A 24348-nucleotide genomic window follows, 5' to 3' on the forward strand; every position below is an offset into this window, starting at 1 on the left:
AAAAACGGATTTTCTCGATTTCCGGCAAAACTAAAATTCGTATCGAAAAAAAAGGTGTGCGTGCTGCGGGCCGCAGCACGCACACCTATAGGTAACTTATACCACTCAGCTATCCATTCCATCTTCCAAGATTTTTATTCTGTTAGGAACAAATAAGTTTTGGTCGTAAATATATTCGCTCAGATTTGATAATTATAAATTTAAACGCGAGTGAAACCGCAGACGAAAGCTAGTAGCACAAATTACTTATTGCCTAATTTCGGTGTCAGCACATCGTATAATTTGCTTATCAAGCGACGGATATAGACTTTGGCCAGTAAAACGATTTTAATTTATTAATTATTTGATATTTCATAATTTTGCAGTTTCGTAACTTATTATTTCTATACAAGGTTCTTCGCGCGACTTTGTTCACACTTTTTGTTAAGTAAAGGACAATGATTCCTAACACTTTATTGCTGTAACCATAGAAATCTTAATAATAAGGTAACCTTATTATTTACACTACATTTAAACGAAATTTTTAACAAAGTATCATAACTAAATAAATATATATAAATAGGCAAAATAAAAATAAGAAAATTTAACATTTCTCTTTTTGCATAAGGTGGGAGTAGTATTCTGTCTATGCTATAGTAATAGAATTGCGTAAATATAACTTAATGGACATGCGGTGAAGCATCCGAAGTCTGCGCTCTGGAGAAAATATTTACGTGCACCAAAAACATGTTAAAGGAAAAGAACGGAAACAGATCAGGTACGAGTGTGAACCGCGACACTTAGGGTTCCGTACGAATAAGCTATAGAGAACGGGAATCAAATTTATGACCATACTACCTACCCACTGCTCAACCTTTATGTCTTATTATTTGTACTTACTTAGTTGTAGCAGCAACAAAAATACATCATCTGTAAAAATTCAACGGGTGCACAGACGGCAAAGCATTGGTCATATGTGGTAATAGAGTTCTCTCTTACCATTTGTGTTCGGAACCCGAATATCGTTTAGTTATCATACCACACTATTCTTGGTGTGGTGTGATAATTTAGATATTATCTATATTTTTGTCCATTGATTATTGGATTCTATCAATTATAACAAACATAAGTCTTTGAAACACACATGAATGTTTGTGATAAATAAACGATATATGAAATATAAATAATATAATATACAACAATACATAATAATACCTATATATGAAAACTAAACCCGTATTCTTGCATTCTACAAAAACACAAATCTGGCAAACAATAATTGTGCAATTAAAATTAAAAGCAACGTATTATAGGAATACCTATAACGCTATCTACCTACGTACTTAAATTGTCATGTTAATAAGAGTTATTATGTTTTACAAACAATTATTTACTGTACTTTTATATTATAATACTGTACCTACTGTTTTTTGCAACCCTATGTAGCCATCAAAAATTCATAATATTAACCTTATAACATAATAATACCATTGTTTACTAATATTAACATTGTATGACCGAAGGTAAATAGGCACATTTTTTTACTTTTAAAACGACAAGAATAACAAGTAGGTAACCTGCCATGTATTTTTTCTGGCTTATTGTTTGATGGAATAGAAAATGCTCCTGAGGATAAAAATATAAGTCCTCTCATATACTCATAGGCCTCATTGCCTCATGGCCCCTGGTACACGTCCCATCTCATTTTAAATTGAAGTTCTTAACAAGGCCTCTGTGTGTTGGACTTGTGTCCCCTTGCACGTCTTTAAAAAGGACCGAGTCTCATCGCATGAAGATATCCTGTGAAAAAAATATTTACAAACTAGCTGTTGCCCGCGACTTCGTCCATGTTAGAAGATCTTGAACCGTTTTCGCAGCGCCCGCAACGGAAGCCCTCAAAGATGAATAATTTTCCCCGTTTTTTCCACATTTTCCTTTGTATCTTCGCTCCTATTCGTTGCAGCGTGATGTTATATCCTATATAGCCTTCCTTGATAAATGATCTAATCAACACAAAAAGATTTTTTTCAATTTGAACCAGAAGTTCCTGAGATTAGCGCGTTTAAACAAACAAACTCTTCAGCTTTATATATTAGTATAGGTTATAAGTATAGGTATACAAATAATAAACCCTACACCAGCCTATATCTATACTTCTCACATCTGGACATCGGCATCTTTCCGTATTGGAAAGTCCTGTTATAGGGGCTTATAAGCACCTATTCCAGTATCCGAAATTTCTTTACAAATATGCAGTGTTTATTCATTTTATGAAAAGAACTAAGTAAAATATTATTAAATACAACATGTTGAAACAAACCCCGGCCATGTTTAAGACGCGGACGTCACCCCAGTAGGGACATGGGAATAAACAGCAGTAAATTCTCATCAAATCTGTTTAAGAATTTTATTTTAAGTTATCTCTAACATAAATTAAATACTTTCGTCAAATCGCGTTTAAAATTCCCCGAATTCAGACAGTCTTAATTAGTACCTACTATAACTTTCGCCTTAATTATTTAAGAATAGTGAAGTCTACATTATTTCTTAAATGATTTGGCAAAGGCCTCTTTCCGTATAATAATTAAATAATATAGTAATAATTTGGCATTGCATTAATTAATCCACATGATTCCAGATTCTAATATTGGCAATTTCCTTACATTTTTTTCCTTGCCATTCTTCAATAACAAAAATCCCTTTTTACACGATCACGTTCTTACAACTGCAAGGCCACCTCAGTAAATTGATGATACCTACTCATATTGATGTAACAGCAAAAATATTTATCCATATGAAATTATGTAAGTAAAGTGGTTTACAGAAAACAACTTAGCTAATACTTACTGATTAAAATATTTAACTGTTTTAACCTACTAGACTAAGTCCATGGCTTTACCCTATTTGAATGTTTAAAAACTTCAGCGTGATAATGTAACTATGCATGGGCGTAGCCACACTGGCTCTGACTTATAAGGAGTTTATTTAACAACAATCATAATATCCAAAAGCAAGGTACAAAAAAGGAGATGGAAGTGGCGGATCTGTTCAAGATTTCGGAAATGCAATTTTATCTCAGCGTAAAAACTGCGCTGGCTATGTTTCTTGCCGAGCCATGTCCGACTGTCCAATCGGCCTGTGTATGCTTAGTGTTCAAGAACGATGATCGCCGAATCAAAAAATAATTTCGTAGATGTGCTAAGTAAATTCTGCCAGAACAAAAAAAAAATCGGGGGGAGGGTTGGTTAACTGCTGCCCCACCCTGAGCCTATGGCTGGCTACGCCCATGTGACTTTGATTTAGAAGTATTTATACCTACTTTTTCTCTAAGACTTGAGTAGAGTTGTATTGTATACTCACCTACTTACATATCTAATAGACAAATACTTTTCTATTAGAAATTTAAAAACCTTTATAAGCCTTAAGCTTAGGAAAATAAAGTGGTTTTACAATAAGCATTTTGCATTGACCATAGCATAAATAAAACAAAGTCGCTTTCTCTGTCCCTATATCCCTGTGTATGCTGAAATCTTTAAAGTAATAAAACAACCATTAAATAGTGGAGAAATACTGTTGGTTTTTCAGTTTTCGAATGTGATGTCGTATATAATTTCATAGTGCCAAAAAAATCTATAGTTAAAATTGCCTGGCTAATGAAAAACATCATCCACCTATTACCCAAGTATTATATAAAAAAATCAGCTCTTCTAGGTACTCAGACATCGTTTCAGCTTTTATAAAATTCTATAATATAATATTCCACAACTTTCACACAACGCCATCTAGTCTCGAACTAAGCAAAGCTTGTATTATGAATACAATGCAACTGATAAACGTAGATAGATAGAATAATCTTTATTGTACACCATAAGGAAAAAGAAATTAGGTCAATACAAACAAATATGATAAGTACAGAAGGCGGTCTTATTGCTAAAAAGCAATCTCTTCCAGACAACCTTTATAATTGCAAGCGACATACTTATTGTATAAATAAATACTTATATAAATTACACCCAGACGCATATTTTTACTACGATAGGATGAAATAAAATAATTTTTGTAGTATGTATTAACATTGCACCCGTGCATAGTCTTAAAAGTACATAAGAAATCCAGGTTTTAAAACCGCGGTAGTGCGATGCCTCCTATTTATTAAGAATCACAGCGCCATCTACAGTTAGATAGCACAATACTTAGCGAATGGATAAGCTATGTCATTATTGTAATTGTAGCCCCTGCAGTTATGATTAAATCTTTGTTATAGGTTTTTTGGAATACCAAGAAAGGGAGATTACTCCGTCTTTATAAACAATGAGTATCCTTCAAGCTATCGCAGATTTAATTGGTTTTCGTGGCAACATAATCTATAGGCTAGGTTATTGTTCTACAAATTAATTGAGAATATATTTTTTTGTGACAGTAATATAGTCCCAGCTGAAGAGACGTTATAAAAAAAATACTATCAATCTATTGATTTTTAAAAATACTCTACAGAATTATAATGATAGAATTTTTCATATTTTTCCTCCATTATTGATGGCTGATCATGGAATGAAGAATTGGTTTCTTGAAATAATACAAACATTATGAGACAACTTAATTTATTTACATCTTAATTAATATTAGATGGAATTATATAATTATAAGTTTATAACATATTGAAGCTGAATTGTGGTGCTTTACCTGCAATCAAATAAATTACATTAATTAATTAAACACTATTATTAAAACTTATGGCAAGTCTATTGCTTACTGGAAAACTCTACTATTTTATTCCTATTTTTAAGTATAACTTCTTAATATTAACATAAAACATGAAACATAGAAAGAATAGAGGTACTCCAGCCATGTTTTTGTCATTATATTTTGCCCAATTCATAGAAAACTTCATAAAACATTTTATTTATTCATATAGGTACATTTATAATGTTTGGTTCTTCTGAGGCATAAAAAAGTGTAGTTTTACTACTTCATACATTATAAAGTGGTGAGATTAAATTCTAGTTATGTTTTGAGGTAATATTTTAAAAGAACTGAAATATTAAACTTAAAAAATTACTATCTTACTCATTCATTTTGTGCTGTTAGCGTTTATGTAGTGGTAGAGGATGACCAACAGGAATATCGAAACGCCTAAGATGTTGGAGAACACGGCCAGTTGGATGTCGGTAATCATGTTGCCTTGGTGTTTCTGGAACAGTTTAACAGAACTAAAATGAGTATTGAATGCCTATTTACAATTTGTATGAAGTTGTGAGGTGTATCTCCAGAGCGAATTGAAATGTATTGTTTATTTAAAACGGATAACTCCCGCTATACATAGAATCTTGCAACGATGATTTCTTCTGTTAAAATAGTTACAAATAAAGTGTTATTAATCATTTCCTTATAGAGTTCTAGACAGATAAGCTTCTAAAAGCAAGGTTATTACTGTAATTTAATATTGATAAAACATCAGATTACGAACAAATTTAAAGATTAGTTTGTTACTGTTGCTATGAAATAAATTTTGAAACATAAATACCTATAATACTCACATATTTTTGGGAGTTAGGCTAAATTACAATATTAAATTCCGGCCACCGCAATGAAAACAAGTACACGTCAGATAAACTTGTCCAGAGAATGCCAGAACTGTTCATACCGCATTTTTGTACTTTTGTAGCATATTCTCCATCACGATTGAGCGAGATTTCCAAACTTATTTTTTTTTAGTTCACTTAATAAAAAATATAACTATGAAGCCAAAAAAGTAGATAAAATCACATTGCTAAGAATTTAAGGAATCACATAAAACGTTTAAGGAAATGCAATCATATATTGTCAATATTAAATAATTGAGAAGTAGATTGTGGCTGTGTCACAAAATAAACATGCACAATATGCTAAAATTTGATACCTGGAACGCGTACATTGAAATTTTGTGCCAACCTTCTGATTTATAATAATTAGATCGTTTTAGCATTTACATATAAATCTTATGAATAAATCAAAGCAAAACATTTAATTAAAAATCATTAGAAAAAAAATGACAATCGCGGATACCCAATTAAATAACATCTTAGAGTAGGCAACCCTAGACAACTTTTTGTCAAAGTTGTCAAAATTTTACGTTTTCAATTTGTTTTCAGCGACTTTGTTATTATGTTAATTTAAGGAATACATTCAATTAAAGCATTTTAGAGGGGAAAGTTCCTGTTGCTAACCGGGGCTGACATTCCAAGCAAAAAATGTATTTCTCCTCTATCAGCTCCCGGTTACTGCTATACGATACCAACAGTTGGGATTTGAAAAAAAGTTACTGGTGTTATGAAGGCATTTTGCGGGATATATCTTGGAGTGATGATAGCAAATATTTGTTGCAGGTACGTTTATTCCTTATCAAATTTAAGTATTCAATTAGATAATTAGTACCAAACATTTACGTAGAACTTACATATAAATTATGTGTATAGATGTAGTTCAATCAATTATAATCTCTGGGTGTGCCAAGTATTGTGTTGTCCGAGGCCATACAATGGTTGTTTTTAAACTACTGAAATGATAAATTGTACCATTGTTACAGTTACATTGTTCAATATTCCTACTGGTTCTCATATGAGTAAAAATTATCATTAGGGGCCAATAAATTAATTCTACTCATCCATGAAACTTTCAGAATAACAAATGAAGATGTACTGTAATTAGCTTCTAATGTTTTCTTTTCAGGTCAACTCTAAAGGTGTAGTAGAAATATTAAGCCCAGCAGATCATGACATCAGAACTTTACAACATATTCCACTCAAAGACACCTGGTCAGCTAGTTTCCACCGAGAAGGTCACCGCAATATTGCCATTGGCACCAGAAGTGGCAATGTCATGATATGGGACACTAAGAATAAAAGTATAACTAAAACATTCCCTACACCATCTCAACAATCTTGTGTTAATTTTGTTAGTTATAATGCCAAGAATACTAGCCTTGCTGCTTCAATGCAAAATGGTGATACTGTCATCTATGGTCTAGTGTCTAACATTCCCGTGTTAACAGTGAAGCTTGCCAGCTCCAAGAGTATCTCTGCAATGAAATTCCATCACGAATCTCGTTCCCTACTTGGTCTTGCCACTGATGAAGGTCATGTTGTGATTCGTGACATAACCACTAATAAGGACAAAGCCTTCTTTGAAAATGTCCATGCTTCACCTGTCAGTGATATTGCCTACTCTCTTATTAACAGAGATGTCATGCTCTCTAGTGGTTATGATAAGATCATGCATGTCTATGACATGAGATTACAGAATGTTGTTTCAACTACTAGGACTTCCTACACTTTAACCTCCTTGGCAATAAATACTGATAATCAAGTTGCCCTTGGAACCAAGAATGGTATAGTACTGTTGTATGATCTTAGGGACCTAACAACTCCTCATAGAGTACTAAAGGGGCATGAGGAAGAAGTCCATAAAGTTTCCTTCCAACCTATAAGGAAGAAACTGGTTTCAGCTGATATAAGCCTTCGAGAGGATACAGAAATGAATCATTCTCCACATAAAATTAACTCCCCTGTGAGGCACAGGACTTCTGACATGTTCTTCATATCTGATTCGCCACCAAGAAACAATCTGGATATTTCACCACAAGGTGACAATAAAGCTGATTCTTTTCTTGTCATGATGGGCCTTGATAAATCAAATGATTATGAAGAAGATGGAAATAAATCCTCAGAGTTTGAGAGGAAAAGTGACAGGCATGAATTAAGATACCGCCAATTGGATTCTGAAAAAAATATAAGTAAAGTGTCTACACCAGTGAACAGCAGGGTTACTGAGAACTTGGTTTTCCCATCACCTATCTTGGTAAATGGTGTTCCAGATGATGGACGGGGTTCCAATGTCAATATGTCTAATCTGAGGCCTGTGAGCAATTCAAACCAAGCTTTAGCTATGGAGACAAAGGCTGTTGAAGAACTGAAAGATTTTGTAAAGTTGACTCTTGCAGATGTAGCTGATGATAACAGGAACTATTTCCTCCACATTATGATGGCTCTCACTAAGCAGAAGTTGTATCTAGAGAAGCAACTGACAGGCTTGAGTGAGCAAATGCAGAATATGATGCATAATCAAAATGCTTTAGTTGAAACAAATAGAAAACTGGCATTAGAAATTGATCAGCTGAAAGCAAGACAGAGTTATTTATAATTTGGTAATGAACCTTCAAAATTCGTATTTCAATGTGTAACTGGTGTAGTGTTGCCAGTTGATTAGTTATAGTAAAATTTGTCTGTTTAGGTCTATTTGAAATGTTGTCAAAATAATAATTCATTCCAATATTGATAGAAAATGACTGGCATCACTAGACAAATACACAAAAGCGGTGTTATGTTGGTGCTCTTCTTGCCCACATGCATAATATCTTCAATTACTGAGATTAAGTAAATCTGTAATAATGTTAACTCCTTCATGCTCTAATAATTCTAAATGAATACTCTGTATTAGCTTAAAAAAAATATCTGAATCTCAAAATAAAAATAACAAAAAAAAGTTGTAAATTCTAGATAACCATGAAATTGTATCACAAATGTAAATTATGTTGAGCAATTATATAAATTGTTGTAATGACTGAAATAAAAAGGGAATAAGCATTCCTAAAAAATACAAATAGTGCCAAATCTATTTTGTATAATAATAATGAATTTGCTTGTTAAAAACAGCATGAAGTTTTAATAAGCTAGTTATCTGTGCCATTAGAAAAATATTATGTTTTGCCAGATGTTTACTTACCAGTATTTTATTAGTGGACAATAATATCAATTACATTTTAGTGTATTCAAACTCGAATGCTGTGGATGTTTGCATTTCGTTGTTGTTAATTTGTTTGTTAATAGTTACTTAAGTAGATGTGGATTCAATAAACCATTTTCTAACACTCCAATCTTTTACTAGTGTTTCTTATATCTATTTTTTGCGACCGGACCCTAAAGTTCTAGCAAGTGAAGTCACGAAAAGCATGAAATCGAAAATGAGTCTGAAAAGTTATTAAAACGATATCGGTTGCAAATCATAGCGTGAAATAATGGCACGTCATCCACGGATTAGACTTGCTTTTCATTAAAGACACGTTTGATCGATCATAATAACGATCGCTCACGCCATCCATCCATACTTCCCAGCAAATTATGTTGTAAAGCGTCTCCAGCTAGGTTTATCAACTCATCATATGTAGGTATTTCTGATGTTTTTCAAATATTCGGTCTAGTAACCAATATAGTGCAATCTTACTATTACCTAAGCCTATTACGCTTTGAGGTAAAAAGTCCAAGAGGTATGGGTACTGTGGAAGTTTTGGTTTTTTAATAAGATGCCACTACTTTCCCGGACAATCGCCGGTGATCGCCGGCTGCTACTAATGCTGCTATATTATAAAAACAAAAAAACGCTTTGTCATGTCACTCTTTTCGCTGAAGTTAATTAGGTATAATAAACGCGTCTTATAGTGTGCAAGTTGCACACTATAGACGCGTTGCACAGTGCAACGAAGGTTCAGCGTCGGTTATTTTAAATAAATACAAATACGTTAATAAACGTTATACAGTAATGAGTAATATGACAAATTATACCTTTTTATTCGGAAAAAAAATACTAATTATTGAGTAATATACTTTGATGAAAAAGCTTTAGTTTAGTTACACAGCGACCGTCTACTATTTCTATGTATTTACTATTTATATCCCGATGAGCGGAACAAGATAATACATGCCTCTGTCTATGACTTCAGGTCGGTTTAAAAACGAAACGTTGTTTTGTTGACAGTACTTGTGTCAAACTCAAAACCATTATCTTGTCATTGTAAGTTAGGTTATCAAGAATAAATTTGAACTTATTATAAGATTTTTTTATACAAAATGGGTGAATTAACAGCCACGAACTTATTCGAATCACAAACGATATTCGCTGATCACAAGGATTTGATTCACGATGTTGCGTACGACTTCTACGGCGAAAGAATGGCCACTTGTTCCAGTGACCAGTACGTAAAGGTGGGTTGAGTTGTTAGCAAACAAAAGCGCGGTAATAATAATCAGTGTACAATTTAAGACTCGTCACATATTCATAGACATATTGCGCATTTATGTAAGGTGTGTTTATTATCGTAAAAAACGAATATAATCTTTGAACCGAATTCATTAGAAAAAGTACTTTCTTGGCTAACATTTCTTATTCATCAGCTCTGCTGATGTTGTAGCATTTTTATGGCATCGGATTTCCATCTTGAAGATTAAGGTTTAGGTAACGTCCAATGAATACAAAGAGTTATTGTAAACTTTGTTTCTTTTGCCGTTTATTCCAGGTATGGGATTCGGATGGTAATGGTGGCTGGCGTCTTACAGCGAGTTGGAAGGCACACCATGGATCAGTATGGAAGGTCACATGGGCACACCCTGAGTTTGGTCAGGTCATTGCCACATGCTCTTTTGACAGAACAGCTGCAATTTGGGAGGAAGTTGGTAAGATTACATTCTAATAAATCCTTTTATATATATATTTTATATTATCTTATTGTCAGGCTTCATATCATGAATTTTACTAAGCAAGGAAGTTATATTCTGGTCACTATTGGTCATTAAATATATTTTAATTGTAGGTGACACAGCATCATCGGGTTCAGAGAAAGGTCTGAGAACCTGGCTGAAGAGATCAAACCTTGTGGACTCAAGAACTTCAGTGACTGATGTGAAGTTTGGTCCCAAACACTTGGGACTCCTACTAGTCACATGTTCTGCTGATGGTATCATAAGGTAGAATATTTATTGGGTTAATAAGCAAATAAGTGATGATTTACTACTTCTAAAGGTGGTTTCAGTACTGATTATTATTTAAAGCATTTTAATTAATATTTTGTGATTTTCTGCCTCCCACAAGTAATCTCTGTTACTAACTGAGTGTCACTAAGGCATTTTACATAATACATTTTAATTTTTACATTATGCTACCTTCTATGAACATATTTTTTGCCAGTTTGTTAGTGAAAAAAGCACATATTTAAATATGCCTACTAGCGTCTATAACTGTATAACTTGAATGGTATAAAAGTAAAGTTTTTAATGAAATACACGTATATTTAAGTTTTGTTACTTGATAGGATATATGAAGCACCAGATGTAATGAACCTTGCTCAGTGGACCCTGCAGCATGAGATCCCTACAAAAGTTTCCATCAGCTGTCTATCATGGAACCCATCATTATCCAGGTATAATTTTATATATTCTTTAAATAATATTTACTCTAGTGTGATTACTATGAAGAAGAACTAGCAAGACAATCTTTTTATTCTTTGCCAAATTAAAAATATAACAATAAGCTGTTTAATTAGTAAAATATCATAGTCATTTAATGTCCTGTTACTCTGTTACTATGTTGATAATCAAGTAGATATATATAGATGTATGTAGATATAAAAAGTTTTAAAATATTCAAACATCATTGTCAAACATGCACAAATATATATACCACATTAGCTGTTTCCTGTGGTTTCACCCGCGAAGTATCGATCTCGTGGCTATTTTACAGTTTTTTATTTTCAGCATTTTTCCATATTTTCTCACCGTTTAAACCTTCCCTGGACTGGTACGAATATTTCAAGACTAAAATTTGCCAAACCGGTTCAGCCGTCTCGAGTTTTAGCGAGACTAACGAACAGCAATTCATTTTTATATATAAGATTATTTTTGCAAGATTATCTACTAATGCATTTTGTGTGTAATAATTGTTTTTTGCCAGAGTAACGCACCCGCCGATGCTTGCTGTGGGCAGTGATGAACCAAACACGACAAATGCGGCAGCTACTGTACAGTCAGACAAGACAACAGCATGTAATGGAAAGGTGTTTATATATGAGTAAGTTTTTATAACTTTAATTGGAGATTCATCTGCATATGTTCATCTCCTGTCAGTAATAAAAATAGTGTCATAGAGTAGTGTCTCCTTTTCTAAGGAAGGAAGGAGTAGTGTAGGCCAGGAGTCTTGGTCCAAGAGAGAATGTTTTTTTTTTAAGAGAGAGATTATGTTTTAACAGGTACAGTGAGACATCTCGGCGCTGGACGCGAACAGACTGCTTGGCGTCGGTACAGGAGCCTGTCAACGACATCGCGTTCGCTCCAAACCTCGGCAGGTCATTCCACTTACTGGCCGTGGCCACTAAGGACGTGCGCATCATCAAGCTAGAGCCTATTGCGTAAGTAACTAAGAGAAACCTATAGACGGTTCTCCTGGTCTTTGTTTTTGATCTCCCATATGCCAGGAAGTCGGATCGGATAGTTCATAAGACTCGAAGCAATTATAAATTCACATTCAATAGTATTAGTAAGAATTGGTTAAACAATAACAAGGATTGGACACTGTAATTGTACCTCTGGTTGTTTTTACTAGTGTATGACGTCACAATAACTAAGTAGGATGACTGCATATCCTACAAATCAATCAATTCGGCCTTATCGAGCTCCACTGTTAGACAAATGGCTCCCCCAAGTGCTACAATACCCAGTCTTTCGCTTTCTGCATCCAGTCCGAGCCAGGCACCATTTTTTGGTCATCGGTCATAGCTGTAATTTGTCATGTAATAATATTATATAGCGTGTATGGATAAGTGAGAGGTTTATATGTGTGCAGGGAGTCGTCGGGCGCGAACAACGGCGCGATGGTGCGCTTCAAGGTGGAGGTGGTGGCGGCCTTCGAGGAGCACTACTCGTGTGTGTGGCGCGTCGGCTGGAACGTTACAGGCACGCTGCTCGCCTCCTCCGGGGACGACTGCTGCGTCAGGCTGTGGAAGAGTGAGTTATATGTCTCATACTAATGTCTTGTGTAATTAGACATAACATACATGTACAATCAACCATTATCTAAATAATCATAGACCAAACGATCTGTCCTGACCTGACATCCTGACTAACAAATATTCACCATTTAGATAAAACACCTATAAGTAAAACATTGCATCAATGAATAATAACAATATATTTTTTTCCAAAAAATACATTATATCACCTTATTCTAATTTATTACAAATCTATATCATCATCGGCCTAGCCTTTTCCCAACTATGTTGGGGTCGGCTACCAGTCCAACCGGTTTCAGCTGAGTACCAAATCTATATCAGGGGTAATTAGCCTGAACTAGGTAATCCTGTGTTTCAGGAGATGAATATCTGAAAAATGATACGTCCTGTCGGCGAACAGTCCAAAGCAGAAACGACTGTCCGCAAACGGAGGCAAAATCTGCACACTAACTCACAAAAGCAAATAGCGGTGGTGCATCTGTAAACATAACGTTTTAACTGTTGCAGTGCAATACTTGAACCAGTGGAAGTGTGTGGCGGTGTTCAAGAACGAGCCGGCGACGGGCGACTCCCCGCCGCTGTGTCGGCCCAGCACTACCTACACGCGGCTGGCCGCCATGGCCAACCCTGCGCATATGCCCTTCCACTGAGGACAGACGACTTGGGGTAAATATTGTGCCTAAAAATATTGTTTAGCTATACAAATTACTTCTAGGTAATAAAAAAAATGGGCGTATGAAAAATAGATGTCAGATTCTCAGACAAAACTTCATGAGAATCGGTCAAGCCGTTTCGGAGGATTTCACCGTGACACGAGAATTTGATATATTAGATTAATACTGCTGAATACTGGTCATGGGCTTCCTTTTCCGCTCGTAGGCTCCAATTCGGTCCATTGTGCGTCGGGTGGTTCCGGGAGGCCGTCAGTCCAGCCATCCATGAATACATGACAAGTAGCGCATTTTTTCTATTTAGGTAATTTTCTAAGATATATGTAGGTATTTTATTTATTGGAAAGTTTTCTACTCATCATAGAATCTTCAATCGGTTTAAGTTACAGACAACTAAGCTCTTTGAAGCAAAGACATTCATGTAAGCTATTTTCGTTTCAGTTAGTAGTTGCTAAGTTACAATTATTCGTTTGAGAGAAAAATAAAAAACAGTAATAATACTTTAATGCACATCTTATATTAATCTTTCAATAAAATACATGCATACAAGCATAACATAACACTCTATTATTTAGTATGTAAACTCATTATTATAAACGTAACAAAAAAATACTAGTCCAAAAACGATTGCTTGGAAGTCGAGCGCGTACAATATAATAACTGCTTATTCGCTTAACATTACAATGAGGGTAGCACGCAAAAATTTAAACTAATGTCCGCTGCACACTGGCGACTAATCGCATGGTTTGAGTTTTTAAGGCGATTAGTCTAGTGTGTGGCGGTGGGCTAATGGAGTGGAGGGGCGTTGGTATTTGTTCTTCACTTCATCGGAGCCGTGCGTCGGAGTCGCTGCAAGTGAGAGGGTTCCTTGCCCATGCTGCGGGTCGAGTACCAACCGACCTGTAAACACACGGAAGTGTCATTAGTACGCCGTAAACCTTAAAAACTCATGAATATTTATAAATCGGTTTTGTTTAAAACGTACTGGCATCGCCCTCTCGCTCTTGCAGTGGCTGTTTGAAGATGAGTGCGGACTGACGATGTTACTGTAAGAATGGAAATGAAACAAATACGAGTTATTAGTTCATATGAGACTCGTGAATTTTGGTTAAGAACGTATGCACGCTTACGAATTCTTTAGAGAATGTTTACGTACCCCAAAGATGCTCGTTTAATAGTTGTGGCGTTGCTCTGTAGGAGGATTCTGGGTGGCGGTGTGCCAAGCGAGCCGATAGCTCGCCAGCTGTTAAACAGTATGGAAATTATAATAATTATTAGTGAGGATATAAAGATGGTAACACAACTCAGCTGCTCACCTCGGTATGCCGTCCCCTGCCTTCCTATAGAACTCTGCGCGTTTATCACCGAGTCTGTTCGGGCAACTGCCTAGTCTCATAGTCCGCTCCTCATCAAGGCTCACTTTCCGCACGCACGGCATCCTAATGTTTTTGCTCCTCGTCATCTTCTTTGCGTCGTTCACGTCCGTACTGGAATGTTCGTCGATACTGGGTAGCCGCGGGTCCAGACCGCAGTCTCCGTTGTCGTACACCTTGTAGACAGGTTTCTTCAAGCCGTACACGCTGCTCAGGGGCCTGTTGATCATCCTGGGGCTGGGCAACTGGCTTTTTTTGGGGGTCCTGTCCACTGTCGGCGGTTTGGGGACCGGTTTGGGAGGCGACTCGGTGACGTTCCGGTTGATGTTGAACTTAGTCTCGTGCGGGCGCGGCGGCGTGCTGGGGATGCGGATGCGCTGCGAGGGAAGGCGCGCCGGCGCCGCGTGCGCGCTGTGGGCCGCGTGCGGGGTGTGCGTGCTGTGCGGGGCGTGCGCGGCGTGCGCGGCGTGCGCGGCGTGGCTGTTGTGCGCCGTGTGCGCGCTGTGCGTGGCGTGCGTCGCGGGCGACACGATGGAGGCGGCCGCGGACATGGCGGCGGCGGCGCTCGCCTTGCTGCTGGACGCGTGGCTGGTGGCGACGGGGTAGTCGCGGTCGAGCTCGTACTTGGCGCGGTACTCGGGCGGCGAGGCTGGCCGCGCCTCTTGCGCGGAGGCCGACCACAGCAGGTCGGGGCCCGCCACGGCCGCCGCCTGCTGCAGGTGCGTCTTGATGTTGTACATGCCCGCCATCGGACCGAACGGCTCCGCTTTTATTTGTGCCACCACATCCATGATCGTCATGCTGCATAATTCTGATAGCTGACGGTATATCTACAAAATACGCATACAATTGAATTGTTTTCTAGGGTAACTAGGTTTAAAGAGTTGTTAGTAGGTAGATCTTGAGAAGTGAACCCACCTCCCTGTTAGAAGAGGCCTCGACGTTGCCAAAAGGGTGTGTTTTCATCTTCATGCCGGACTTCCTCACCCAGCGGTGACGAGAAGCCTCCTCGATCTTCATGCGGAGCTCCACGTTTGGCTCCAACAGATGCTGTATGAACGCCTTACACTCTGTTAACCGATAAATAAAAATAAATTAGCTTTTATACAAGCATGTTATGTTTCAAATTAGTGTTGCCCATTATATTAATAATTAAATACATTGTTTCAGGTACTATATAGGTAAGTGAAGAGTGTTGCCAGAAACGAAATCAAAGTTTTTGTGGACAATTATTTGATAATGAAGTGTTTTCAATGTGAAACGTTCGATAATGTCGTGTACCAAAAGATACCTTATTCCATTAACGTTACGTACCAATTTTCAACAATTAAATTCATATTTTAACCGAACTATTTTCTACTATTTTGAGTCGTAACACGGCATTGATTGACCGTCTCCAGTTAATCGGGATCACAGATACCGATGTCATAAAATAAGCATTGTTTGTTTTGTACGTTAAATTGTAAGTAAAATATTTTTCAGTAAAATTATGATTTCTTTTATTAATACTAATAGCTTGAGAGAGAGAGAATGAGAGCGGTAACGATATTCCGTTAGATATTAACAGCCAATCAAAGAATGATTCATTATTAAATGATGAAATTTAGGACAGATTGACCCCGCCGCGTCAGCTCATGATTAAGGACTTCGGTTGGGCCCGAAACTATTCGGGCAATCCCGATAAATACACGTAAGTAAACAGTTGCATTATTTCAAAGCCAATCAAAGCGTATTTAGTGCTTCCAAATGTTAAACTAATTTAACCTCCCGTCTGTCAAAGGGTTTTTCTCATACTCGTAATTGGTAAAAAGTAGTATCATGACAGCGGTAGTAAGAGGGCAGGCACCAGTATTAGAGTACATATGTTATTATTAGCGTATGCTATGAAGTGTGTACCGGGAGACACGCAGGCGAGCGCGGCGCGTTGCTTGCGCGTGAAGCCGCGCGTGATGGCGGCGCGCAGCTGCGGCCGCGACTTGCCCTCGCCGCCCTCCGCGCCCGTGAACGGCAGCCCGCCCGTCACCATGCCGTACACTATCACACCTCTAAAACATACAATTCAGAAATATCTATATCTATATAAGGTACCCATTAAAATAAGGCGTAAAGATCTATATTCATCACAAATCGAAAAGCTTCCGGAAAGGCTATACAGACTTCTTATAAACTTGACAATTAGGTCTTTAAAAGAGATGCTGATGTCAGTTAAGTAGCTTCATTTCTCTCTCTGCTTCTTATCGGGCCTATTTAGTCTCAACACTGAAAAGGGTCTTTTTATATCCGTGGGTTTTACGAAACTAATATAATTGAACTACATTCCTTCATACAAAGATTTGACAAGAATAAAGGTAGATATATACATGCTCCATAGATCAACTTCGGGTCCATATCGGCGGCCGTCGACGAACAGTTCCGGTGCTGCGTACTCGAGCGAGCCGCACGGGGTTCGCAGAGCTGCCCCACCACTCCACATATTTGATAGTCCGAAGTCTAACAGGAGGAAATATAAATTAACATTTAGAAATGAGCATTTAGTCTAATAGTTACTTATTTAAATATAAATTCTTCATAAATGCAAGATGATTTCTAACTAGACTGTTAAGAGCTAGATAAAAGATAACCAGTACTCTACTTACCAACTATTTTTATAAATTGCTTAGTGCTGTCTAGCATGATGTTTTCCATTTTCAAATCACTGTAAAACACAAAAAGAGACACTCGACATTAGGAATTAGTAAAAAGAGTAAAATCTTAAAAAGGCAAAAAAAATATTGACGATTTTGAAAAAGTAATTGAAGCAAAACGTTGAAGTCTCGGAACCATCGACGGATGCGATTTTTAAAACCATGATCAAAGTTGCTGTCGCTTAAGAGAAAGGGAAGCCAGACAGCGCATTGGCGCAGTAACACGTTACGTCGAATCCGTTTACCTTTCCAAAAGAAGTTATTGCTTCAAATATTATTAGGTGCTATTTTTGTTTTACAAACTAAAGGCAATAAGTATAATACAAGGCTCAAAGCTTGGTTACCGATGTACGACGCCGCGCGCGTGCATGTGTCGCACGGCGGACACGAGCTGCGCGGCGAGTGCGCGCGCGCGCGGCTCGGGCAGGCCGCGCGTGGCGCCGCGCGCGCCCAGCACGTGCGCGCTCAGGTCGCCGCCGCCCGCCGCCTCCATCACCACGTACAGCCGCGGCCCGTGCTACACAAGCAACATAGCATCACCAAACAGTGATAGCCTACGGCCGTTCGCTACCACGTCAAAAGTCGTAGGATAAATTGGCATTGGCCAATACCTTTTCGAATTATGACTTGGTAAAATGGATGAAGGAAAACATTGTTAGATAACTGGCCAAAGACTATAAAACCTCTTGACGGCGCATCCAGTGCTTTGACGTTCGAAAACTATTAGTATTTTGTCGCCTATATAAGCTATCTGTATGAGTGACCATTTTAGTTTGTGTCCAAGTGTTAGACCTGTGCGCACGCTAAATTATCGTAAATTGTTAAAATTATTTTGCAATTAAAACGCATTAAAATGCCTTCTTGTGCGGTGAAGTGGTGTGGGAAACATTCCAAGACATCGAGTTACAAAAAGGATGGTATAACTTTTCACCGGTAAGTAAGCAGAACGATTATTTTATTTATTTTTGTAGGTTATACGAGATCTGTATGTGTCAAGATAAAATGGATGGCGGGTGACAGATGCAAAGGTGCAGAAACGCGCGTTTATGTCTTTGGAAAGTCTCTTTCTTTCATTAGTCAATTCTAATGCGGGTATCTCTTTCTTCCAATTTGTAGGTTTATCGTAAAAATAGTGCTGTTACTTTTAGCTGAAGTCAATTCAAACAAATATCGATAATCACAAAATAAATTTAAGAAAAATTATATGAAGAATTTCATTACTATTTTGCTCAATTAATTAAGTACATGTTTTCATTTTAGGTTTCCGAAGATTCCGGAACTAAAAGAAAAGTGGATGAATAAAATTAATAGGGAAATTGGTTCCCAACGAAATACAGTGCTGTCTGTTCAAGGCACTTCACACCTGATTGTTTTGAGTATTTAAAACAACGTCGCCGTTTATTTAGTTCAGCAATACCAACAATGTTTCTACCAATTTTGGTACGATTTGTTTTATTGATAAAATGCTAAGAAAAGTCAAACATAATATAAAACATTATTTTATTACAGGCTTCACCTTATAGTTTGACTGAGTCTAATACTAACGTACCTGGGCCTTCGCATCACAATACCGGCCAAGTAAGTTGATTTTTTTATGATAGGTCAGTGGATTAAATTTAATGTAACTGCGGTTGTTGTACCCGATATTTTCAATTTTAGAGTTTATCATCAAAAACAGAAGTGCATTCTGAAGTTAATACAATAATTGAAGACCAGACTCTTGCGCCGTGCGGTCTACTAGATGATAGTCACATTCTTAGGCTTCCCATGTTTATGAAAGTCCCGTAAGCTTAATTTTATAATATTTCACATATTACTTTATAACTAAGTAGTTTGTTAAGTCCACTATTAATATTTCTTATTATATTTTCAGAGTTCAACAATGAATACCAAAGTAATAGTAGACCCAGAAATTGGTGAGCTCAGTCCACGAAAACGCAAAATGAAACGACAAATAGACCATCTAATATATTCTCTAAATAACAGAAAAACATGTAAGAGGCTTCAGACAAAAATAGAGTGTTGGTAAAAAAAAATGCGAATCTAAAAGAAATTTTAAATACATTGTCTCAAAAATCTTATATAACCGAAGAAAATGAAAATATTTTATCCTGCATAGGTGTACAAAATCGAGAACTAGTTAAACGTCAAATACTTAATCTAAAACAGGACATATGCCAAAACTAAAATACTCTCCAGAATTACGAGCGTTCGCTTTGACACTGGCATTTCTATTCGCCAAAGGCATATAATTTTGTAAGAAAACATTTAGTACATGTTTACCAGCCACGAGCACGCTCAGAAAGTGGTATCAGTCGGTTGATGGTAAACCAGGGTTTACGAAAGAGGCGATTGATGCCATTAAAATCAAAGCGACAGAATCAAAACAAAAACTTTACGCTACTATTATATTTGATGAAATGGCTATAAGAGCGGAGTCGAATATCACCCCAAGGCGGAGGTATTATGGCCACGTTAGTTTCGGTACCAGCTTGGAAACAGATTGCCAAGATGAAGCCAAGGAAGCACTAGTATTTTTGTTGGTACCGATCAACGCTTCCTGGAAAATTCCAATTGGATATTTTTTAATAAATGGCGTTAACTCTGAGCAGAAAGTGGCTCTTTTAACGGAAGCCATTCATTTAGTAGAAGAAGCTGGTGTTGGAATTAAGCTGTCACATTTGACGGTTGTCCAGCGAATTTGACGATGGCCAAAAAGTTAGGCTGTTCTTTTGAAGGTAGTAATTTCAATACTACCTTTAAAAACCCAGCAATGATGATAAAATTGCAGTATTTCTAGATCCGGCGCACATGATAAAGCTAATAAGAAATGCGTTCGAGTGCTATAAAAATTTTCAAGACAAACATGGTGAGACCATTTCCTGGCAACACTTGTAAATTTACATAATTTGCAAGAAGCAGAAAATTTTCATCTTGCTAATCGCATCAGAGCAGCTCACATATTTTTTAAAAGTAAAATAATGAAAGTGAGCTTGGCTACCCAAATTTTTAGCAAGAGTGTGTCAGATTCACTCATGTTTGCAAGGAACAACTCAATTTACGGGAATTTGAGCAGGTTACACCGACAGCACGTTTTTTGGACTTGATAAATGACCTATTTGATATCCTAGACTCGCATACCCACGGTTACGGCCTGAAAAGGGCGGTAAATGTTGAAAATGCAACCAATGTGCTAGTAAAACTTAGGGCTTCAAAAGATACTTTATTAAACTTGTCTACTCAGATAAAAATAAAAAATACTGATCAACTGTTCTACTCATAAAATCACCAAGATATACTGGATTTCTAGGATTTTGTGTATGTATCGAAAGTGCGATATACCTTATCCAGGACCTCGTTGTAAATCCAAACTACGCATTAAAATACTTACCACTCCACAAAATCAGCCAGGATCATTTGGAGCATTTTTTTGGAAGTGTAAGATGTCATGGGGGTTCAAACAATAATCCCAGCGCTCGACAGTTCGAGAGTATTTATAAAAAGCTTCTCACCTATGCACAAATAAGAAATAGCGGCAGTGGAAATTGCTCTGCTTTACATCAAATGTCTATTTTGCAATGTACATCACCAGTGGATCGTATCAATGTCAAACACGATACAGAGACCTTACAGACACACATGAAAAGTCAATTGAAAGCGAAAATGTAGATTTTCCTGAACTTGAAGATCTTACACACGTTTCAGAATTTGGTGAAAGGGTTCTTGAATACATGGCCGGCTACACCGTCCATGCATTGATAAAGAAATTAAAATGTCAACGTGTATTGGAGCTTTGATTGGCTTAGAAAATGTTAACTCCTTACAGTACCAAAAAGATCTAAATAAGAACAAGTTACTTTATGGTTCCACCACCGTTATAGAAATTTGTCGCCGTTGTGAAATGTACATAAAGAGGGCGATCAAAGAAACGGATCCAAAGTACTGCCCTCAAAATGTAATACAGATTACTTCATCCGATTAGTTATGAAATCGTTCATCGGGAAAAAATTATTCCCGGAAATATTATTTCATCAATTTGAAGTAGAAAGCTCTAATCACTTGATTGATTTAACAAAATGCATAATCCAAAAGTACGTAGACGCTCGATTGTCATTTTTAACTAAGCACAATCAGGACCCTAAAGCTTTTATACGCAAAACTTACACTAAACTTATTCATTTTAAAATCAGTAATAACTTATTTCGGTTTGTTCATTAATATTAAATTCTAGTTTTTCGTTACCACCACCTTTACTATAATATCATTTTGAGAGCGTCAGAATTGTGAGTGTTTTTTTAAGAACTCTTAATTAAATCTCTTTGGCTTTGAAAGTTTTGAAGGTTTGTGTTTGTTTGTGTCTTTAAAATTAAAAAAAATACGGTTGGATAAAGTTGATTAAACATTTTATTTTTGTTTGGTGTATCATTTTTTATCCTAATGGTACTACTTTACATACCTACTGTGCACATTACCTACCACCACCTACAACCACATCAAGTTGCATATCTATTTCACAACCTCAATAATAAGGGCGTTCTAGTACATTTTGCACATGGCAATTATAGATTATATGAAGTTTTTAACAAAATCACATTTATACATTATTTTATTTTACCATCATTACCTTTCATTTAAATAGGGTATTTCTACGACTATTTGTATAGTCGAATTAAAAGAATCATAAAGTCGATTTATCGATATCGATTAATTTGGAAAAAAATTATTGAACGGCACTTTGCAGAAATATTTGTACTGACATTGTTGCATTAGCCAATCACAAGCGCGCATTTTTCTTCACTCCCCGACCCGCTGTTGTGAGTCGCGTTCTTAGAAGAAATAAGCCTATCGGCTCTCAAGTGGTTAGATTCTCTTTGTAACTGGCAGATCTAAGAATTTTTCAAGGGTTTCATGTAACACGTCAGAGCCAAAAGAATGTTCATAAATATCTTATCAAGTATTTGTGAGAAAATACCATTATCCTTCGATCGGGGCAACTGTAGGACGGTACTAATACTTATTCTAGAGCAGCCAGAGCGTAAGAAGATAATGATTATTGTAGGAACCTAAACACCTCAAACTGTTTTCCGGATCACATAAATCTTAGCCCCAAGACTGCAAGTATGTATACTATGTACTATGTACATAAAAGCGGAGCAAGACAGCGGAGTGGAGAAACAGGTACTTTTATTTATTTATTTATACATATACATAGACCTATGTACAAAGTCGGACTTAATGCCTGAGCCAAGCTCTATCAGCCAACCAAAGGGTGATGGTGAAGAGATAACAAGAAGTAGGTGCACGGACAAGTTGTGATGGCCCAATAGGCTTGATTGGATAGAAGATTTTATACAATCCAATAATTTAATATTCCCCCGTTTCTCAGACCCATAGCCTCTCTCTAGTCTAGGAGCAGGCCGCTCCAATGAGCGGATCAACATATATCCAAGTACATAACTAATAGGTGTTGTTCCTACCATCATAGTTTCGTACAGGGCCGCGATGCATGGATGTCGTAGTTTCGCCATGACGCGGGGTTCGCGGTGCAGGTTCCGGCGGGCATACTCCTCCTTTATAGATGTCAGGTCAATGATCTTTATAGCAACCTGAAACAGACACACATAAGTATTTACTCATATCACTATTTGCTTTATCTCTATTTTTTGCCAAGGAACATGGTGCGGTTAAACATTTGTGTTACATACAAATATGAGTAGCTGAGGGTAGACTGAAGGGACTCCCGCACTAAGCAATTTAATTCTTGTGTCGCGGGGGATTTACAAACATACAAATCATATGCAAGAAGACACCCAGACTCGAACAAGCATTATTGGATAACACAAAATAATGCTTGTCCTACGCGGAGATCGAACCCGCGATACGACGCGCATAGTGGGTTTGGCGTGGTGACCTAAACCTCTCGGCTATCCGTGCAGTCAGCATTTGCATTGCATTAGATTAGTTTAGCGATCACGTGTTAGGAATTAAATATTTCCATTTAAAGAATATATTCAAAGCTTTATACGTTACAGAATATCCAGTCTACATATTTAATATTTTTTATGTGGGCAAAAGTAATATAAATGCAGTTGTAAAAGAGAGAGGCGCCACTACACGATGTAGTACGCTGTCACGATTGTACAACAGACTGTAGGTTATAGGTATCTAAGAAGTAAGTGTTCTAAACACAGTAGCACGTCTTCTACAGGCATGCGGTTTTTTTTATTCCTAGTGATGTTACGAGAGCGACTAAAATAAACCTACAGCAGTTTAAGTAGAAAGCCTAACTTTAGAAAACGGAATTCTTCCACACGGTTTTAATATTAACCAAATTGTGTTATAATATTTAAAGCCCTGAAAGATATAAAAACATAGTTTAAGCTGAGCTTGACAGAATCTTTGATATCCACCGGGTTGTGTCATCGACATTCAGTTCTCAACTGCAAAAACTGCGAACTGTCAAAAGACAGTTGCTGGTATAAAATGTTATGATAACGTTACCTTTTTTCCTATTATCCTATGTGTCGCCTCTTCAACTCTCGCAAAGTGTCCCTTCCCTAATACTTTGCCAGTCATTAGATAATTTCCAACACTATATACTTGTCCCTTATTCCTGGTCATATTGGCAGTCTTCATACTAAACTTTACTCACTAATTTAGATTCATAATTATTATTATTTCAAACGTGAAAAAAACGTATTTCTACTAACAATACAAATTACACGTTTTCTCACACGATTATTATCGTATTTACTTGTAAACGTCATAATAAATGTTTGGGTACCATCTTTTGTTTGGTCTTTGAAATTAGAACTATTTATTGACGGGCT

At 36.9% G+C, this 24348-nt stretch overlaps 4 protein-coding genes across 4 annotated transcripts; 2 read left to right on the top strand and 2 right to left on the bottom strand.

Annotated features, from left to right (window-relative positions):
* Positions 1-4563: 4563 nt before the first annotated feature.
* LOC113505339 (dolichyl-diphosphooligosaccharide--protein glycosyltransferase subunit 4) lies at positions 4564-5626 on the bottom strand. The gene is made up of 3 exons (XM_026887978.1): positions 5517-5626; positions 5047-5170; positions 4564-4662 (listed from the first exon to the last, which is right to left on the bottom strand). The coding sequence occupies exon 2, from the start codon at positions 5153-5155 to the stop codon at positions 5051-5053; it is 105 nt and encodes a 34-aa protein (XP_026743779.1). The 5' UTR covers positions 5156-5170; positions 5517-5626; the 3' UTR covers positions 4564-4662; positions 5047-5050.
* Positions 5627-6054: 428 nt separating this feature from the next.
* Positions 6055-8884, top strand: LOC113505338. The gene is made up of 2 exons (XM_026887977.1): positions 6055-6344; positions 6688-8884. Exons 1-2 carry the CDS (start codon positions 6210-6212, stop codon positions 8155-8157), a joined length of 1605 nt encoding a protein of 534 aa, XP_026743778.1. The 5' UTR covers positions 6055-6209; the 3' UTR covers positions 8158-8884.
* Positions 8885-9764: 880 nt separating this feature from the next.
* LOC113505304 (nucleoporin SEH1) lies at positions 9765-16324 on the top strand. Its single transcript, XM_026887929.1, has 9 exons — positions 9765-9995; positions 10307-10463; positions 10601-10754; positions 11099-11206; positions 11737-11853; positions 12032-12190; positions 12625-12785; positions 13298-13456; positions 16005-16324. The coding sequence occupies exons 1-8, from the start codon at positions 9861-9863 to the stop codon at positions 13438-13440; spliced, it is 1134 nt and encodes a 377-aa protein (XP_026743730.1). The 5' UTR covers positions 9765-9860; the 3' UTR covers positions 13441-13456; positions 16005-16324.
* LOC113505305 (CBL-interacting serine/threonine-protein kinase 11-like) lies at positions 13957-24348 on the bottom strand. Its single transcript, XM_026887930.1, has 12 exons — positions 24020-24348; positions 22996-23124; positions 17863-18035; positions 17471-17529; positions 17195-17324; positions 16731-16879; positions 15753-15904; positions 15363-15664; positions 14778-15083; positions 14618-14704; positions 14447-14507; positions 13957-14361 (listed from the first exon to the last, which is right to left on the bottom strand). The coding sequence occupies exons 1-12, from the start codon at positions 24152-24154 to the stop codon at positions 14281-14283; spliced, it is 1764 nt and encodes a 587-aa protein (XP_026743731.1). The 5' UTR covers positions 24155-24348; the 3' UTR covers positions 13957-14280.

This window comes from Trichoplusia ni, chromosome 25 (assembly GCF_003590095.1).
Source record: "Trichoplusia ni isolate ovarian cell line Hi5 chromosome 25, tn1, whole genome shotgun sequence".
NCBI classification, from domain to species: Eukaryota; Metazoa; Arthropoda; class Insecta; order Lepidoptera; family Noctuidae; genus Trichoplusia; species Trichoplusia ni.

Bases quoted from the DNA above. Each gene is read 5' to 3' on its own strand.
- LOC113505339 (XM_026887978.1), bottom strand. From the start codon at position 5,155: ATGATTACCGACATCCAACTGGCCGTGTTCTCCAACATCTTAGGCGTT.
- LOC113505338 (XM_026887977.1), top strand. From the start codon at position 6,210: ATGTATTTCTCCTCTATCAGCTCCCGGTTACTGCTATACGATACCAAC. The intron at 6,345-6,687 runs GTACGTTTATTC...TTTTCTTTTCAG, and splicing joins ATAGCAAATATTTGTTGCAG to GTCAACTCTAAAGGTGTAGT.
- LOC113505304 (XM_026887929.1), top strand. From the start codon at position 9,861: ATGGGTGAATTAACAGCCACGAACTTATTCGAATCACAAACGATATTC. The intron at 9,996-10,306 runs GTGGGTTGAGTT...CGTTTATTCCAG, and splicing joins CCAGTGACCAGTACGTAAAG to GTATGGGATTCGGATGGTAA. The intron at 12,786-13,297 runs GTGAGTTATATG...TAACTGTTGCAG, and splicing joins CTGCGTCAGGCTGTGGAAGA to TGCAATACTTGAACCAGTGG.
- LOC113505305 (XM_026887930.1), bottom strand. From the start codon at position 24,154: ATGAAGACTGCCAATATGACCAGGAATAAGGGACAAGTATATAGTGTT. The intron at 23,125-24,019 runs GTAACGTTATCA...TGTCTGTTTCAG, and splicing joins ATAGGATAATAGGAAAAAAG to GTTGCTATAAAGATCATTGA. The intron at 15,665-15,752 runs GTGGGTTCACTT...CGTATTTTGTAG, and splicing joins AGGCCTCTTCTAACAGGGAG to ATATACCGTCAGCTATCAGA.